The sequence below is a fragment of the Poromitra crassiceps genome (genome assembly GCF_964638095.1).
Source record: "Poromitra crassiceps genome assembly, chromosome: 1".
NCBI classification, from domain to species: Eukaryota; Metazoa; Chordata; class Actinopteri; order Beryciformes; family Melamphaidae; genus Poromitra; species Poromitra crassiceps.
This window is the reverse complement of record NC_139623.1, coordinates 32,496,889-32,515,410: the sequence shown is the minus strand read 5'-3', so window position 1 is coordinate 32,515,410 and position 18,522 is coordinate 32,496,889. Positions and strand designations below refer to the sequence as shown.

The following is an 18,522-nucleotide window of genomic DNA, read 5'->3' as shown; positions in this document are numbered from 1 at the left end:
AGGTCTTGTCTCTTGGACCCAAAACTGAGGGTATTTGTTGTTTGATATGACTGCTAATTGTGCTAACTTCTTATAGATAGAATGGTGAGATCAGTTCACCAATCTGCTGGGGACCCCGTGGACAGTGGAGACCCCTCGGACCCCATGTTGAGAAACACTGCTGTATTTTAGTCTCATGAGAGACAGAGATGTAGCCGCACACACTATAGTCAAAGTGCCAATATTTTATTGAGGATTTACAGAGAATAGGAAACCTACGTTTTGGCAGCAAGCTGCCTTCTTCAGGGTATGCCTTCTTCAGGGTATGCCTTCTTCAGGGTATGCCTTCTTCAGGGTATGCCTTCTTCAGGGTATGCCTTCTTCGGCTTGCTGCCTAAACGTAGGTTTCCTATTCTCTGTGTCCTCAATAAAATATTGGCACTTTGACTATAGTGTGTGTGGCTACATCTCTGTCTCTCATGAGACTAAAAAACCTCAGTTTGTTCTCCCGTGGACCAGCACCACTACAAGGACTTGGTGTGCGTAGCATTCTCCTGCACAGAGAAACACTGCTGTAACACTATAACCCCTGCCTCCCCCCCCCCCACACACTGTTTTGTCGTGTGTGTGTGTGTGTGTGTGTGTGTGTGTGTGTGTGTGTGTGTGTGTGTGTGTGTGTGCGCGTGCGTGTGTGTGTGTGTGTGTACATACAACCACATTTTTGTATTGTTATTGTAATTGTTATTTATTTGTATTGTTATTGTTACTTGTTATTATTAATTTTGTTATTATTGTATTGTGTGTGTCTGGAAAAACCTGTAATAACAATTTAAATGTATAAAAGATATAAAAAGATGCACAATATGAGACGTAGGACAATATGAGACGTGTGGCCCTTACATAAGCTCCTATGATGCTCTTCTTGGCCACCACAAAGATGAGGCAGATGAAAATGGCCGAGCCCAGCATGCTGACGGCGCACACCAGCGGGTCGGCGCGCTCTGTCTTCTGGCGGCAGAGGCGAGTGGTGGCAGCACCGATCACCACCCCCAACAGGCCCGTCACACAGGTGATCGCCCCGAAAATCAGACTAGACAGGACAGCAGAGAACAGGACAAACAATGTTATTCCATTGATTTATCCCACCTAAACCCAACTCGATTTGATCTATTGATGTACATAGAAGGTAGGACGGTTGATTGAGTTGATTATACAGAAGTGTAATCAGTTTGTTTTCAGATGAATCTTTAATTTTTATAGTTTTTTTTGTAGTGTTAATTTGATCGACTGAAGGGATTATGGCAGATTCATTGAATTTGAGTGTGGATGCGTTGGCATGTGTATTGTATTGTTAATTGTTTGATTTGCTTTGTATGTTTTGTTCTTTTGGGCTTCATAGTAGCTCACTGTCCATTATGTTCCTTACTGTTCCCCTCCCCACTCCCTTCTCCCCACTATTCCCCACCCCACTCCCTATCCCCAGAGGTCCACAATGGAAATAAGCCTTTTGGCTTTATTGTGTTTTGAACCTGGATGATTTTTAATTGTATGTATTCCTGCTGGGCAGATGTATACAGTACATATCCTTTTTCTATAATTGTCAAATAAATCCAATCCATTCTAGGCTTTATGAGATTATTTTGTAGTATATATAGAAACTACAGTAGTATCAAACTGATGTGAGTTACAAATATAGGATATTTAGTTATACAACAGCATAAATTAAAGGATAAGTTCACCCAAAAATGAGTCATTATCTACTCACACCCATGCTAATGGAAAGACGTTTTTTTAGTCCACAAAACATTTGTGGAGTTTCCCAGAGAAACAGAGTTACAGCATTCTCATAAACGTCAATGACCAACTTTCAAACGTAAAAAAATAAGCCTCCATACTGCTCATCTGTCGTAATCCAAGTCTCCAGAAGCCCTAAGATGCCAAGACGTTACAGGAGGCTCATGAATATCGCACCTGTCTTAAGTCTAGATTCAGTCATGAACCTCTCACCTGTCTTAAGTCTGGGTTCAGTCATGAACCTCTCACCTGTCTTAAGTCTAGATTCAGTCATGAACCTCTCACCTGTCTTAAGTCTAGATTCAGTCATGAACCTCTCACCTGTCTTAAGTCTGGGTTCAGTCATGAATCTCTCACCTGTCTCATGCCTGCATTCAGTCATAACCTCTGACCTGTCTTAAGCCTGCGTTCAGTCATACCTCTCACCTGTCTTAAGCCTGCGTTCAGTCATAACCTCTCACATGTCTTAAGTCTGGGTTCAGTTATAACCTCTCACCTGTCTTAAGCCTGCGTTCAGTCATAACCTCTCACATGTCTTAAGTCTGGGTTCAGTCATAACCTCTCACCTGTCTTAAGTCTGGGTTCAGTTATAACCTCTCACCTGTCTTAAGTCTGGGTTCAGTTATAACCTCTCACCTGTCTTAAGCCTGCGTTCAGTCATAACCTCTCACCTGTCTTAAGTCTGGGTTCAGTTATAACCTCTCACCTGTCTTAAGTCTGGGTTCAGTTATAACCTCTCACCTGTCTTAAGTCTGGGTTCAGTTATAACCTCTCACCTGTCTTAAGTCTGGGTTCAGTTATAACCTCTCACCTGTCTTAAGTCTGGGTTCAGTTATAACCTCTCACCTGTCTTAAGCCTGCGTTCAGTCATAACCTCTCACCTGTCTTAAGCCTGTGTTCAGTCATAACCTCTCACCTGTCTTAAGTCTGGGTTCAGTTATAACCTCTCACCTGTCTTAAGTCTGGGTTCAGTCATAACCTCTCACCTGTCTTAAGTCTGGGTTCAGTTATAACCTCTCACCTGTCTTAAGTCTGGGTTCAGTTATAACCTCTCACCTGTCTTAAGTCTGGGTTCAATCATAACCTCTCACCTGTCTTTGCTGCTACAGATCTCTTTATTGCAGGCTTCTGCTGTCTTCTGCACCACCTGGGCTCTGAGCAGGTAGACGGGGATCCACATGCCAAAAGCACCTGTGGCAAAGGACACTGCCGCCGACGCCAGGGACGAGAACACATAGCTCCGACTAGAAACACACACACATGCACACACACACACAGACACACACACACATGCACGGCATGCTCACACACACACACACACACACACACACACACACACACACACACACACACACAAAAGCGTACACGTCAGATGTTTATCTTGGCGTACAATAGAAAAACATAAACACACTACTGTTATCCGTTATACATCTCAAACATTTCCCTTTTACAGTAGGTCCCTCCCTCACTCTCTTTCTAAAATCCATCAGATAACAATTATTAACAAATATTATTTTATTATTAACAATATTTAAGAGATACACCAAGTTTGAGGAGAACCGAGACATTAAAATCATCTCCAATGCATCTTTGGCAATGGTGCTCCATGCTAACACTAGCAAACACTATGTTGAGTGATAGTAAGAAACTAGCAATTATCTTAAAAGTGAGAAAATGAGAACTTTGAGAACAGCTCTAAAGCTAAATAGTGTGATGTTTTCTGTAGGAAAACTGGTAGAACTTTACACAGATACAACTTAATTTGAATTACTCTGGACTACGTACTTTCCCTGTTTCCATAGCAAGTTAATGATGGCATTGTGGGCGATGGGAAACTGTGTGCAGTTAAAGATCACTGTGCAAGCAGATGAAAACATGGTTGCTCACAAGCAATAATTCCAAAAATAAACCTGGCTGCATCAGCTATTTAGATTGTCAATTGTAAAATTAATGAATCTACAAGCCATTTAAAAACCAATAACATTATTATTACCCAGTCTTCTTACTTTAGATATTGCTACCGGAGCCAAAGATCTATACATAAATGTTATTAGTGTCTATATAGACACTAATAACATTTAGCCTATAGATGAGATGAGAATATAGAGTATATTCTCATCTCTTAACAGGTAATCTCCCCAAAGCTCGGTGTATTCCTTGAAGCTGAGCAGAGGCCTTACTTCTTGGCGAGAGCCTTCATGTCACAGCACCAGGAGGTCCGGGTCTTGATGCGTCCTCCCAGCTGGTCGGCGCTGCCTCTCTTGGGCTCAGGCACGAACAGCAGGATCAGAGTCCCCGCGGTTATCCCTAACACTGGAGACACCTACAGCAACATGACAGTTCTATGAGGGTCACATTAACACATCACTCTCATGGCGTTAGTGGTCAGTATCACTGGGGACACCTACAGCAACATGACAGTTCTATGAGGGTCACATTAACCCATCACTCTCATGGCGTTAGTGGTCAGTATCACTGGGGACACCTACAGCAACATGACAGTTCTATGAGGGTCACATTAACACATCACTCCCATGGCGTTAGTGGTCAGTAACACTGGGGACACCTACAGCAACATGACAGTTCTATGAGGGTCACATTAACGCATCACTCTCATGGCGTTAGTGGTCAGTATCACTGGGGACACCTACATGAACATGAAAGCTCTATGAGGGTCACATTAACACATCACTCTCATGGCATTAGTGGTCAGTAACACTGGGGATACCTACAGGAATATGACAGCTCTATGAGGGTCACATTAACACATCACTCTCATGGCGTTAGTGGTCAGTAACACTGGGGACACCTACAGGAACATGACAGTTCTATGAGGGTCACATTAACACATCACTCCCATGGCGTTAGTGGTCAGTAACACTGGGGATACCTACAGCAACATGACAGCTCTATGAGGGTCACATTAACACATCACTCCCATGGCGTTAGTGGTCAGTAACACTGGGGATACCTACAGCAACATGACAGCTCTATGAGGGTCACATTAACACATCACTCTCATGGTGTTAGGGGTCAGTAACACTGGAGACACCTACAGGAACATGACAGTTCTATGAGGGTCACATTAACACATCACTCTCATGGCGTTAGTGGGTCAGTAACACTGGAGATACCTACAGGAACATGCTAGCTCTATGAGGGTCACATTAACACATCACTCTCATGGCGTTAGTGGTCAGTAACACTGGGGACACCTACAGGAACATGACAGTTCTATGAGGGTCACATTAACACATCACTCTCATGGCGTTAGTGGTCAGTAACACTGGGGATACCTACAGGAATATGACAGCTCTATGAGGGTCACATTAACACATCACTCTCATGGCGTTAGTGGGTCAGTAACACTGGAGATACCTACAGGAACATGCTAGCTCTATGAGGGTCACATTAACACATCACTCTCATGGCGTTAGTGGTCAGTAACACTGGGGACACCTACAGGAACATGACAGTTCTATGAGGGTCACATTAACACATCACTCTCATGGCGTTAGTGGTCAGTAACACTGGGGATACCTACAGGAATATGACAGTTCTATGAGGGTCACATTAACGCATCACTCTCATGGCGTTAGTGGTCAGTAACACTGGGGACACCTACAGGAACATGACAGCTCTATGAGGGTCACATTAACACATCACTCCCATGGCGTTAGGGGTCAGTATCACTGGGGATACCTACAGGAATATGACAGCTCTATGAGGGTCACAATAACACATCACTCCCATGGCGTTAGGGGTCAGTATCACTGGGGATACCTACAGGAATATGACAGCTCTATGAGGGTCACATTAACACATCACTCTCATGGCATTAGGGGTCAGTAAGCCTCGGAGTGGATAGGCGGGGCGACATCGGTCGTGTCACAGACTTGTGTGAATGTACAAAATGAAGGTTTGAATATGGGTCAAGTAACCCTGGTCTGACCGTGGTTGTTGGTGTGAAAGTAGTATAAAGGCCCAATTATACTCTATGTTAAAGACGGTGACAGAGACGGACAGAGCCTTTTGTCTGTACTCTGCATTAATTTCATGCGTATTTCTGTCTGTCCTATGAAAGCTTACGGTGGATGTATTGCTTAACATGATACCAACGTGAAAGATGCATGGAAGTATGGGCAGTGACGATTACACCGTTTGAAACGGACGCATTTATTTTCGTATGAAAATGGAGTATAAATTAGCCTTAAGAGTGTTTGGGCTTTGAGAGCTCAGTCGTTTCTATGAATTCTGTACCACAGCAAGAAACCACATCATCCATCTGCTACTATCTCCTTTATCATCTTTTATGGGATATACTGCAGTGTGTGTGTGTGTGTGTGTGTGTGTGTGTGTGTGTGTGTGTGTGTGTGTGTGTGTGTGTGTGTGTGTGTGTGTGTGTGTGTGTGTGTGTGTGTGTAGGTGTGTGTGTGTGTGTGTGTGTGTGTGTGTGTGTGTGTGTGTGTGTGTGTGTGTGTGTGTGTGTGTGTGTGTGTGTGTGTGTGTGTGTGTGTGTGTGTGTGTGTGGGGGAGAGGGAAAGACAGGCATTGGGGATGTGTGGGAGAGGATTTGTTTCAGTAAAGCAAATTGCTCACAAAACCCAAACCAATTTCATCTGTCAGGTGAAATTCATCTTAATATGTTTTGTGACTTATGTAAGCGCATTTATATGCATAAGCTGCCAGCTAGCGCGCTACAGTATGATATGCGTCTGTGTGTGTGTGTGTGTGTGTGTGTGTGTGTGTGTGTGTGTGTGTGCGTGTGCGTGTTTGATTATTAGCTGATTATGATATGTATATAATGTTATTTCGCTGAGGGAGCAATTCTATGGCTGATGTGGCTGATGATAATGGCTCATAACGTGGCTCAAACAGAGCAGTTTGTAGTAGAGTGTATGAAGATTACACTAACATGGGCAATTTCCTTTCCTATGTTGTGTCATTATTTTCACTACAAGTAGAGAAAATCCCGCAAGACACTGACCTTACTGGTAAACTCTTTATTAGAAGATAAATAGGGAAAACAACGTTTCGGTGCTAGACCTTCATCAGGTTTTAAAAGACTGACTCATGTCAGTGAGGTATATATACAGGCTGGCCACACCCTTAAAATTGCTCAGGTGATCTTGATTAGGGAACTATTATTTTCACTACAAACTTCTAAGTTAGAGTGTGGGACTACTTAATAGACCCTTTTCACGGGGCCATTTTGTGTCGAAAAGGCAGGGTAAACACATGTGCAAGCAAAACACTAATGAGGGTTTCCAACTTACAATCATGGAAGTTGGAAACCATTCGTGTTTTGCTTGCACCTGTGTATACCCTGCCTTTTTGACACAAAATGGCCCCCGTGAAAAGGGTCTATTGGATCTACATCTTCACAAAGCAACTGCTGAGAGGCAATATAATGGAAAATATAGAGCTTGATCCTCTCAATGTATGCGTATATCTGTATAAAAAAAAGAACTAACATATTGAGAGTGCACTTCATGTGGTTTTATTGAAATTGCATTTGTTTTTTGTAATGTTTATTTGGGGTTGGGTGGGGTGGAGCAGATTATTGCTGTAATTGTATTAATGTATGCATATATATATGTGAAAGCATGTGTATACATTTATATTCTTAATGTGGACCCCAGGAAGAACAGAGGGCTGTACCACGAATGTTGGATAAGAAGATCCAGGATCTGTCCCTTGATCTGACCCTTGAGTTGGGGACAACGGATGGAAATTAGCCTCGTGCTAAATCCGGCAATTTTTACACTTTTACTATGTTCCAGGTTTTATTATCTGTTCTATGGTTTCTGTGTTCATTAATTTTGCACTGTCCCGTCCAAATAAACAAATAAATAAATCTGGTTTGGCTTAACCAGATAATTGCCATCTAGCTCGATTCTAGTTAAGTCATACCATGAATGTAGTTCTCAACTCGTTAAGAGGAACCAGGTTTTTCTAATCAAGTTGAGAGCGCGTGCACATGAAACTAGCCAATCACAATGCAATATGGACTGCTCCAGCTTTTACAGCGCCAGACACGCCTATTTCCTCATTCATTCAAAGCGCAAATCGTGAAGCTTTACTATGTATGTCAGAATCAAAATCCGCGTTGGATATTATTAGTCTGTTCCCGAATGACTGTCTAAAGTTACCGCTTTTATTCACATCAGTCATTTCTTTGAAGAGCGGTTTCTGCCTCCACGTATCTACAGCAGCTCAATTCACCCTCTCAATAAACTCAATAAAACCTGCATGTCTTTTTTGCGAGTGGAAGTAATGTGTAATCTATCTCAGTCTAAATTTCCAAAATCCGTAGGCGTTTTTAGACCATTTAGGCTCAATGAATAATAATGATCTCATGATGTGTTTGGTCGCACTGATGGAATAATTCCTATAGGCTAATAGGCTATCAATAAAAAAATAATGATAAGAAAATTAAAAAAGGCTGCTGAACTGAATCGACACGGTACGTGCAGGCATATATTTCATTTATAAAAAATAGCCTATTTTGTGGTCACATATATAGTAGGCTATTGGCAGCAGAGTCGCATATCTCCATATTTTATACAAGGACTATGCTGGAAATATGAAGTTCAATCACATCATACAGGCCAAAAGCAACACAGTTGCAGCTGCAAAACGCAGGAGTAGCCTAGATACAGTATGAATCATCTGTGTGCAGACGATCCCATATTAAATTGCTTAGATGTAGTAGGCTCTTCTAGCATGTATGACCATGTCCAAACCAACGTCAGCCTCAGCTCCTTTGCGCACACGGCATAGTGCGCTTTGGAGACGTTTATGTAACCTTTTTACGCCGGTGTAGTGATATTTCTCTACTCCCTGTTCAGCTGTAATCGATCGGCGGGGTCAAACGTATCTAGCCTACTTGAGAGCACAACAATTCATATATAAAAACATATTCCAAAGTGGTAAGTAGGGCTTAATTTAAATGCAGCCTGCAACAAGTGTAAGGCTTCAGTCCTCGATTAATTCAACAGGAGCCATGTTTTTTTTTTCTTTTTTCTTTTTCTTTTATGGTGATCTATCTCGGTAAGAAGTTAACTAGCGTCGTGGTACGGCAAACCTAGGGTTAAACCTGAAGTTACCTCGCTAAGCCACTAATCTTGCTTCGTGGTACAGCCCTCAGCTGTCACCTTGGTAACAACTAATGGGGATCCAAATAAATAATGAACATAAAAATGACAATAAACACTTTAAAAAGTTTTTTTTTCATACGTTCTGATTTTAACACCCTCCATAATTAGTCAACGAAACTCCACATCTTCACATATCTCCGCTACTCTCTCTCACCCTCCACCTTTCCCCTTAGTGCCGAGGAAGGTAGCTAGAAGGTGTCTGGGCAAAAAAACAAACGGAAAGCGCTGCAGAGTGTTTTTTCCTTAAAGCAGGATACTGCTGCTGAGAAAGCGTTTCATGTCTCGCTGTTTGTTCTCCTCTGCGTGCCACACCGCTGATTCATTTGCTTCTCCTGCGTTCTGGGATTGTTTTATTGGAATGTCATTGTGACCGCTGTGGAACAAAAAGCCCCACTCTTTGTTTTTCTGACATGCCCCACCAAGACACTGAGAAATGAACTTCCTGTTTCCTCACGCCCAACGCACTGTCATGTCCAGGAATCCCTTCCACCGTTGCGCGCTGGGAGGATGTCCAACGTCCTCTTTTAACATTTCAGTAAAGGACAGGCAGGTCATCATTTGTTTAGTGACAAGGACTTTAAAGACAGACACCACAGTCAGGAACTCCTGTTGGGGCTTTCATTGGTCTGAGGCCTTCCCTGTTACTACTGGTATGCCTTATATAGACCACTTAGCTGTTTTTAAACTAACCGTTTTTTATGTTATTTGACCCAGTGTTTCAATGGTGGTAACAGTAAAAAAAACTGTTCCATGACAACAGTGATTTATGTACCTGATTTAACAACGCGTGTGCCCTTGAGTGAGTGCAAGTGTGCCACAGCAGGAAACAGTCCAGTAAGGAATTCTTTCTCCATTCGGGTTCAAAAATTTCAGTAAATTTCTCACGATTAATTTCCCCGGGGAGCTGGAATGAGCCTTTGATTAAAAGGGATCTAGTTTAATGCTCTTGGAGCTCCATCAGGGGGGTGGGTGGACAGGGGGCGGGGTATTGTGAGCCATTATATGCTAACAACTGTGTCTTTGTGCCAGGTCAAATTCACCCCCCCCCCCCCTTCTCCATCATTGCCCCGCAAACAGAGTGGAGTCCTCTAAGACGCTGTAAGCAGGTTGAGGAAGCACGGAGACCTTGTTATTCACTGAGGCTGACATTGATCCTACCTCAGCGGAGGCAGACAACCTCCATGGGCGAAGTGTAATGGAAGATACATTAGATGTGTTTTCAGAACCGGAAAACCCAAAAAGAAGCAAATGCTTCCTCCGATACATGTGCAGTCACCAGCAGCTTATTTGGTAAATGGTAAATGGACTGCATTTATATAGCGCTTTTATCCAAAGTGCTTTACAATGTGCGTACATTCACCCATTCACACACCGAAGGTGGCAAGCTGCCACGCAGGGTGCTGGCACAGCCATCGGGAGCAATTTGGGGTTCAGTGTCTTGCCCAAGGACACTTCGACATGCGGACTGGAGGAGTCGGGAATCGGACCACCAACCTTCTGATTAGTGGATTACCCGCTCTACCTCCTGAGCCACAGCCGCCCCACTATTTTCCCCCTTACAGTGAGGAGTTTCACCAGCAGGATATAGCGTGTGGGGGGATCATGCTATTCTCCCCAGTTCCCCTCCCCCCCGACCGACCAGAGGAGGCACTAGTGCAGTGACCAGGCTTTCCACCTACAGACACGGCCAATTGTGCCTGTATGGACGGCGCCTGACCAAGCCGGAGGTAACACGGGGGCTCGAACCTGTGGTGGTAGGCAGGGAATCTACCGCTGCACTACCCGGACGCAGAATCACACCGCTAGCATGCATCTTTTCATTAGATATGAGTCTGAGCACATATTCCAGTGAGCTTGATATTAAAGGGGATTTTTAGTCATGTTTAATTTTTTTTGAAAGGACTCTTTCGCCAGGGCTCAGCTGATGGTGTGTGTGTGTGTGTGTGTGTGTGTGTGTGTGTGTGTGTGTGTGTGTGTGTGTGTGTGTGTGTGTGAGGGCTGTGTCGCCTTGAGCTGCCTCTCCTCTGTCACTCCCCCACAGTGTCATGCCTCGGCCAGCCTGCTCAGCCATGTGTGTCCCTCGCCGCTTCTGCCCCCGCTGAACCCGTCCTGCTCATCTGTCTCCATGTGTGTGTGTGTGTGTGTGTGTGTGTGTGTGTGTGTGTGTGTGCGTGTGCATGCATGCATGTGTGTGCATGTGTGTGTGTGTGTGTGTGTGATGGTGGGGGATAATAAAAACAACGATCCTCTTACCCTCAGTGCCCAGTGCCAGTCTCCTGCAGCCTCCTTCGCACTGGAGCCCAGGATGTAACCTAACCCACTGGAGGGAGGGAGAGAGAGAGAGAGAGAGAGAGAGAGAGAGAGAGAGAGAGATTATTAGAGAGTATTAGCATTTGGACTATCTGTGTAGGCAAAGAGATAACAGTGAAACTATCATCAAAAATATCATTCTTCCACACTCTATAACTGTGTTAACTTCTTGTAAATTATATAGGCTAATGGTGAAGTTTAACAATTCATCAATTTGCTAGGGACCCCCTGGAACCTCCTCAAGGACCTCTGGTGGTCCCCGGACCAGAGAGAACCACTGTGCTAACCTTCCTACTTTGACATCTAGAGAACTCTGTGCCTGTTTGTTTTGCTTCTTCCACTGAGCACTGACATGCATACGTATATATTTTATATTTGTTACCCTGTGAATTCAGTGACTCATGTTCAGCTTCACTCTGTGTTACACACATCCTGTTATAGTTTGATAAAAGCTATGCGTTTGGGCCCTTGAGAGCATAATATGACACTGTTACTGATCAAAGCACCAGTCGCCACTTACTCTGTTAGCTGGTCTGTTTTGTGGCTGTGTGATTTGTGTGCATGTGAATAGTGAATACGCAGTCAAGTCAAGTCAGATGCAGAATAAGCGAGTGTTCATATTGTGGTCTGGCAGTGGGTTGTCTTGCTGTAATTTAATGTCACTGTATTTTACCTGAATTAAAGGCTGCTCAATAGGAAACAACAGTGAACCGGTTTGAGGGATATGTTGGTCAGATCGGATGTGATAAAATTGCCTCTATGCTGTGTTAAGCCTGCGTTGCTAGATAGCATCAGCGTTCAGAGGACAAAGAGGATTTAGATGGCTAACCGCAGGTAAGAGGGGCAGAAGTGCTTTGATTGAGAGTTTCAGATGTGGGCATTATCTACTGTACGTAGTAGTAAATAAAATGGTGGATAAACCGGTGATCATGATAAGCCCAAAAATCACAGATAAAGATGAAAACACAACTACTATCAATAAAGATGAAAACACAACTACTATCATCTACTGATACAAGATACAAGATCATTTAAATAACCATAGTGAGTACCGTAAAACCATAAACGCAGAGTCCCAAATAGACGCCGGTCCCAAATAGACGCCGGGTCTGGCTACATGTTTTGGTAAATACAATAGACGGCAGGTATTTTTTCATTACAGTATGTTTTGCGTTGCACTCAGACTGAATTCACAGTCACTTACGGTAATCACGTGTTGTTGGCGGAAGGCAATCTGGATTGCCAAGAGGAGGGATTCGAGTAGGCTACTTTCTCCCCCCGTCAGACAGTTTTACGCTTTGTTTCTACTAGTGTTAATTTTGTCGGCTATTTTTTTATTTAGTCTTAGTCTTAGTCCCATGCTAAATGTCCTTGTTAGTCTTTGTCATATTTAGTCAACCTCATCCTGTTTTTATTTAGTCAAGTTTTAGTCAAATAAAACCATAAGTATTTTAGTCTAGTTTTAGTCAAAGAAAACTGTTCACATTTTAATCTAGTTTTAGTCAATGAAAACTGTTGAATCTGCTGATGCGCTTGCACTACAGTAGTAATGGTATTTCGAAGCAGTGTTGGCAACTCTTTCCCAGGGAAAGTAGCTAATGCTGACCCTGCCCACCCGGGCCAGTGTCAGTGTGCGGCGGTAGCAACGACAAGTGGACCGTATTTACAGTCCCTGCTCAACCCGCAGCTGAGGGGAGAAAGGAGGGAGGCTGGCTGTGCTGTGTGGAAAGTAGAGCTGGGCTCGGGCTGAATTTTCCTTGCCGAACCCGACCGAGCCCGTCACATTATTAGCCGAGCCCGGCCGACACCGACAGGTGTCCAATTGATAATCTGTCCGAGCCCGGCCCGAACCCCCTCCCTGATCCCCCCCCCCCCACAGCGAGCGCAGCGAGCGCATAATTCAGTGAGTCTGTCACAGTGATTAATAGGAAAATAATGAATTTGGCACCATAAAGGCGCACTTACAAGGCTTTAGAAAATTAATAGATAGATGGCACATTGAGGGAGTTTAGTTGGCACCACTGACAGCAAACAGCGCACTCGCAAAATAACGCTATAGCCTAATATTAGGCCTAAAGCAACAACAGCAAATTGCGACCAGCCTAACAGCCCTATATAATCCCAAACCAAAATCCGTCCTCGTAATTCAAAGCAGTCAATGATTAATACTAATGTACAAAGCAAAGCACCAAACAGCCTAATTCGTGCGTGCGTGCACTGCCCACACAATCCCACATCGCTGAAAGAAGTACTGCACGGTGTCGGCGACACCAGCCGACACGCAGCTGACTCCGGGCAGAGCAGAGTGCATTGTCTGGGCGTGTTTCATTCGATGCCTTCAGGTGCTTTCATTAACGTAGTAAATTAGCTCAGGAGCTGATGATAGATATATTTGAAGGCAAAAACAAGTGACTGATTATGTGACCGAGCCCGGCCGGAACCCGAACGCGACTTCAATGTTTATGTCCGAACCCGGCCCGTAAGTCGGGCCGTAAGTCGGGCCGGGTTCGGGTTCCGAGGCCGACGGGCCGGGTAGCCCTGCTCTAGTGGAAAGCACTCAGACTTCTCTGGATATAACGTAGACAAGCAAGTATCTGTACATTTTTGGAACACAATGCCTCATACACATATAGATAAGACCCTTAGCTAAGACTAGGCGGGTTCTGTTGTAACTACTGCAAATGTTTTTAAGACAGCTAAATGTCAGCTAGATCTATGATGCTGCAGCACAGGAACCTGAACTGCTGCATTGAGGGGGGGAAACAGTCTATAATTAGTGTTAATTTTGTCGTCTATTTTTAAATTTAGTCGTAGTCTTAGTCCTGTGTCAAATGTCCTTGTTAGTTTTGATCATATTTAGTCAACCTCATCGTCTTTTTGTTTAGTCAAGTTTTAGTCGACTAAAAGTTTGAGTATTTTAGTCTCGTCTTGGAATGAGGAAATGCCATTTCCTCATTTAACAGTGCTTGTCGCTCATCTAGCAAAGCCTTCTGCAGGCTCACCGGAATGAGTTTTGAAATGGAGGGACAATAAAATGTCCCCCCACCGACATGATTGCGAGTTCTTGGTAAACAACACGATAGCGTCATATGTAATGGACACGAGTGTACCACAAGCCACCTAGTGTTTTGCCAACGCGCCGAGTTACGTTCAAGTATGTACAGTCTCGCTGTCGCCACTAGTCGGCGGCAAGGCTCAAGTCGAGGCTGCGCAGAACCCTGTCAGCGCCTTAATGGGGGAAGGGGGGTCGGATAATGACCGTGGTGGGATAATGTCCATGTAACATGTCCATGTCCCAGTCGTTGCAGGGGAGGAGGGACTGCCATATTTCAGAATTGCATGAATTTATGTTATTCCCCTCCTAGAAAACAAAGTGGATGTAGGTTGTTCACATACTTTCTTAAACACCTTCACTTAAATAGAGCTTTTGCTACCATCAATACATGCAAAGCCTAATTCCTGATTTCCCCGAGCTCCTTGAACCTGTTTGAGCACACGTACAGTACATGGCCTTTGGGCAGGAGAGGTTGTTTTCCATTAGAATAGCAGATTGGAGCAATAGATTGATGATGAAACATGGCCAACAGAAGCTTACAATGGGCTCTTATCAGCATTGGCTACTAAAAGGCCAAGACACGTTTAACTGGCTTTACACACACACACATCCACACACAGAGGAAAGGGGGAACCAGTCTACCGTTGTGCTTCCATGTAGCTGATTAGCACTCCAAAAATAACAGCATAGTATGACGGGCTCAGACAGCATATGATATTTCCAGTGAGTGACTAACAGCTAATCTTATCAGAGTCCACCCAGGGAGCGTTTGGAAAGTTCAACACCAACAATAAAACTTGAGCATGAAAAATATGGTCACTTCAAACACCGGGGATGCACAGGGGCCGGCCCATGGGCCAAGTCCGAAAATCACGGGTGGGGGAGGAGGGAGAGCAGGGGAATCAATTTCCTGTGAACCCAGTCTCGTTCCTGAGGTCATTTCCTGGAAACGGTCATAACAGCCTCAGTAAAGACAAACAAGCGGGAGAGTGGATAGGATGTTTGACTGCACTTGACTGAGGCCCACTCTTTCACCTTCTATTGTCTGTGTTACTGGGCAGTTTACTATGACCCAAACATGTAGCCTGATCATACCACAGTCCCTCCAGTTTACTGTGACCCAAACATGTAGCCTGATCATACCACAGTCCCTCCAGTTTACTGTGACCCAAACATGTAGCCTGATCATACCACAGTCCTTCCAGTTTACTGTGGCCCAAACACGTTGCCTGGTCATACCACAGTCCCTCCAGTTTACTGTGACCCAAACATGTTGCCTGGTCATACCACAGTCCCTCCAGTTTACTATGACCCAAACATGTTTCCTGGTCATACCACAGTCCCTCCAGTTTACTGTGACCCAAACATGTTTCCTGGTCATACCACAGTCCCTCCAGTTTACTGTGGCCCAAACATGTTTCCTGGTCATACCACAGTCCCTCCAGTTTACTGTAACCCAAACATGTAGCCTGATCATACCACAGTCCCTCCAGTTTACTGTAACCCAAACATGTTTCCTGGTCATACCACAGTCCCTCCAGTTTACTGTGGCCCAAACATGTTTCCTGATCATACCACAGTCCCTCCAGTTTACTGTGACCCAAACACGTTGCCTGGTCATACCACAGTCCCTCCAGTTTACTGTGACCCAAACACGTTGCCTGGTCATACCACAGTCCCTCCAGTTTACTGTGACCCAAACACGTTGCCTGGTCATACCACAGTCCCTCCAGTTTACTGTGACCCAAACATGTTTCCTGGTCATACCACAGTCTCTCCAGTTTACTGTGACCCAAACATGTAGCCTGATCATACCACAGTCCCTCCAGTTTACTGTGGCCCAAACATGTAGCCTGATCATACCACAGTCCCTCCAGTTTACTGTGACCCAAACATGTAGCCTGATCATACCACAGTCCCTCCAGTTTACTGTGACCCAAACATGTAGCCTGATCATACCACAGTCCCTCCAGTTTACTGTGACCCAAACACGTTGCCTGGTCATACCACAGTCCCTCCAGTTTACTGTGACCCAAACATGTAGCCTGATCATACCACAGTCCCTCCAGTTTACTGTCATCCAAACATGTTTCCTGGTCATACCACAGTCCCTCCAGTTTACTGTGACCCAAACACGTTGCCTGGTCATACCACAGTCCCTCCAGTTTACTGTGACCCAAACATGTAGCCTGATCATACCACAGTCCCTCCAGTTCACTGTGGCCCAAACATGTTACCTGATCATACCACAGTCCCTCCAGTTTACTGTGACCCAAACATGTAGCCTGGTCATACCACAGTCCCTCCAGTTTACTGTGATCCAAACATGTTTCCTGGTCATACCACAGTCCCTCCAGTTTACTGTGGCCCAAACACGTTGCCTGGTCATACCACAGTCCCTCCAGTTTACTGTGACCCAAACATGTTTCCTGGTCATACCACAGTCCCTCCAGTTTACTGTGACCCAAACATGTTTCCTGGTCATACCACAGTCCCTCCAGTTTACTGTGACCCAAACATGTAGCCTGATCATACCACAGTCCCTCCAGTTTACTGTGACCCAAACATGTAGCCTGATCATACCACAGTCCCTCCAGTTTACTGACCCAAACACGTTGCCTGGTCATACCACAGTCCCTCCAGTTTACTGACCCAAACATGTTTCCTGGTCATACCACAGTCCCTCCAGTTTACTGACCCAAACATGTTTCCTGGTCATACCACAGTCCCTCCAGTTTACTGACCCAAATGGCGACTTGGACTTGTGACTTGGACTCGAGTCGCACTTAAGTCGCACACACAGTGACTTGAGACTCGTCCTCAAAAGACTTAAGATTTGGGACTCGTGAACAACCCCCCGCCCCCTCCGCGCGTGAATTAACATTAAGGAAATGTCTACTAATAATAATGTCATCTAATCAATGCTGATACTGTATGCTAATTAAAGGAGTGAGCATAATACAGTACTGTACATGCTTTGAATTCCTTAGTTTTACAGTAGCTATGCAGCGTTCTAAGCAGACCGGATGCATGCAGCAGATGATAGAACGCTCATCCATAAGATACTTGATTTAACTTGGACTTGTGATTTAACTTGGACTTGTGACCAAATACTTGAGACTTGACTTGGAATCTAGCTGAAAGACTCTGTTATACGAACTGTCTGTATGTTTGTCTAATATTTAATCTCTCACCGTGTTGTTGCTGTTGCATTAAAAACTGTTATATAACCATTCAGCACTTTTCGCTATGTAACTACAAGCTAACGTGACATAGTGTAATTACATTAATTTAAAGCTAACTGTTGGAGAGGTTGCAGCAGATTTCCCCTTCACTTAGCATCTCCTTGTTAAAGTTTCTGTGTGATTCTGCATGCCTGAGCTGGAGAGCAGAACAGACGATGTTAAGCACTGTACTGTATATAACGATAAACCTCTAGTGGCTCCCGTGCCGTATCCATTGGCACATTCATCTTTTATTACTTGGCTTTGTTTGTTTTCTCCCTGTGGCCATTTCTGATTGAATGAAGTTAAAAGGCTGGAGATTTGAGCTTAAAGACGAGCTGAACCTAAGTGGCGCGAGGGTCGGAGACGTATCAGACTGAAAACAAATCTTGCTTGAGATGACAGAGGGTTGGGAGGCGGGCCATAGCGTGTCGATGATTTGATATGACAATTCTGGGGACTGGATTTGGCGTTGGCCAATCCTGCCGTGTTCTGCCTCCAAATCGAGTGGGATTCAGCGTGTTGTGGCGCTACGCGAGTGGGATCCGCAGAGAACCGAGGAACTGGCTGTCTCCACGTGTAGTGCTGTTTGAAAGCCGAGGCAAATGTGCCGCCTGCCGGCCTGGAATGTCCGAGGGGCCGGGGTAAGACCCGCGGACGTTAACATTATTCCTGGGATGCGAGTTTAACGAGCCAGTTACATGTCTTTGCATTCTACATTAAATTAAGACATTACCATTTGCTTGTATGTTACATACTTATTGGCCAAGTGATTAGTTAGTTTATGGGCTAGAAATTCTGCAAGGTCACAGGCAGCCATTTTCTCCTTCATTTTGACGAGAAAATTCTCCTCGAAATAAAGAATGACAGCTGCCATGTCGTGAGATGATTGGTTGAAATGGGGTAGAACCTTTATAGTACTAGCTGACGTCACTATACTGTAGATTAAAGTTATGAATGAAATCCTGAAAAATGAACTTTTGATGTGAAAAAGTGTGGA

The 18,522-nt window shown here is 44.5% G+C and overlaps 1 protein-coding gene across 3 annotated transcripts in view; it reads right to left on the bottom strand.

Annotated features, from left to right (window-relative positions):
- Nucleotides 1-18,522, bottom strand: part of spns2 (SPNS lysolipid transporter 2, sphingosine-1-phosphate) — a 122,849-nt gene that overhangs the window by 31,635 nt on the left and 72,692 nt on the right. For all 3 annotated transcript variants that reach the window (XM_083640025.1, XM_083640024.1, XM_083640026.1), the window contains exons 5-8: nucleotides 11,187-11,253; nucleotides 3,954-4,096; nucleotides 2,865-3,017; nucleotides 880-1,069 (exon numbers count right to left, since the gene is read on the bottom strand). In XM_083640025.1, the coding sequence (XP_083496151.1) occupies nucleotides 880-1,069; nucleotides 2,865-3,017; nucleotides 3,954-4,096; nucleotides 11,187-11,253 (553 nt within the window). The remainder of the gene's footprint in view (nucleotides 1-879; nucleotides 1,070-2,864; nucleotides 3,018-3,953; nucleotides 4,097-11,186; nucleotides 11,254-18,522) is intronic.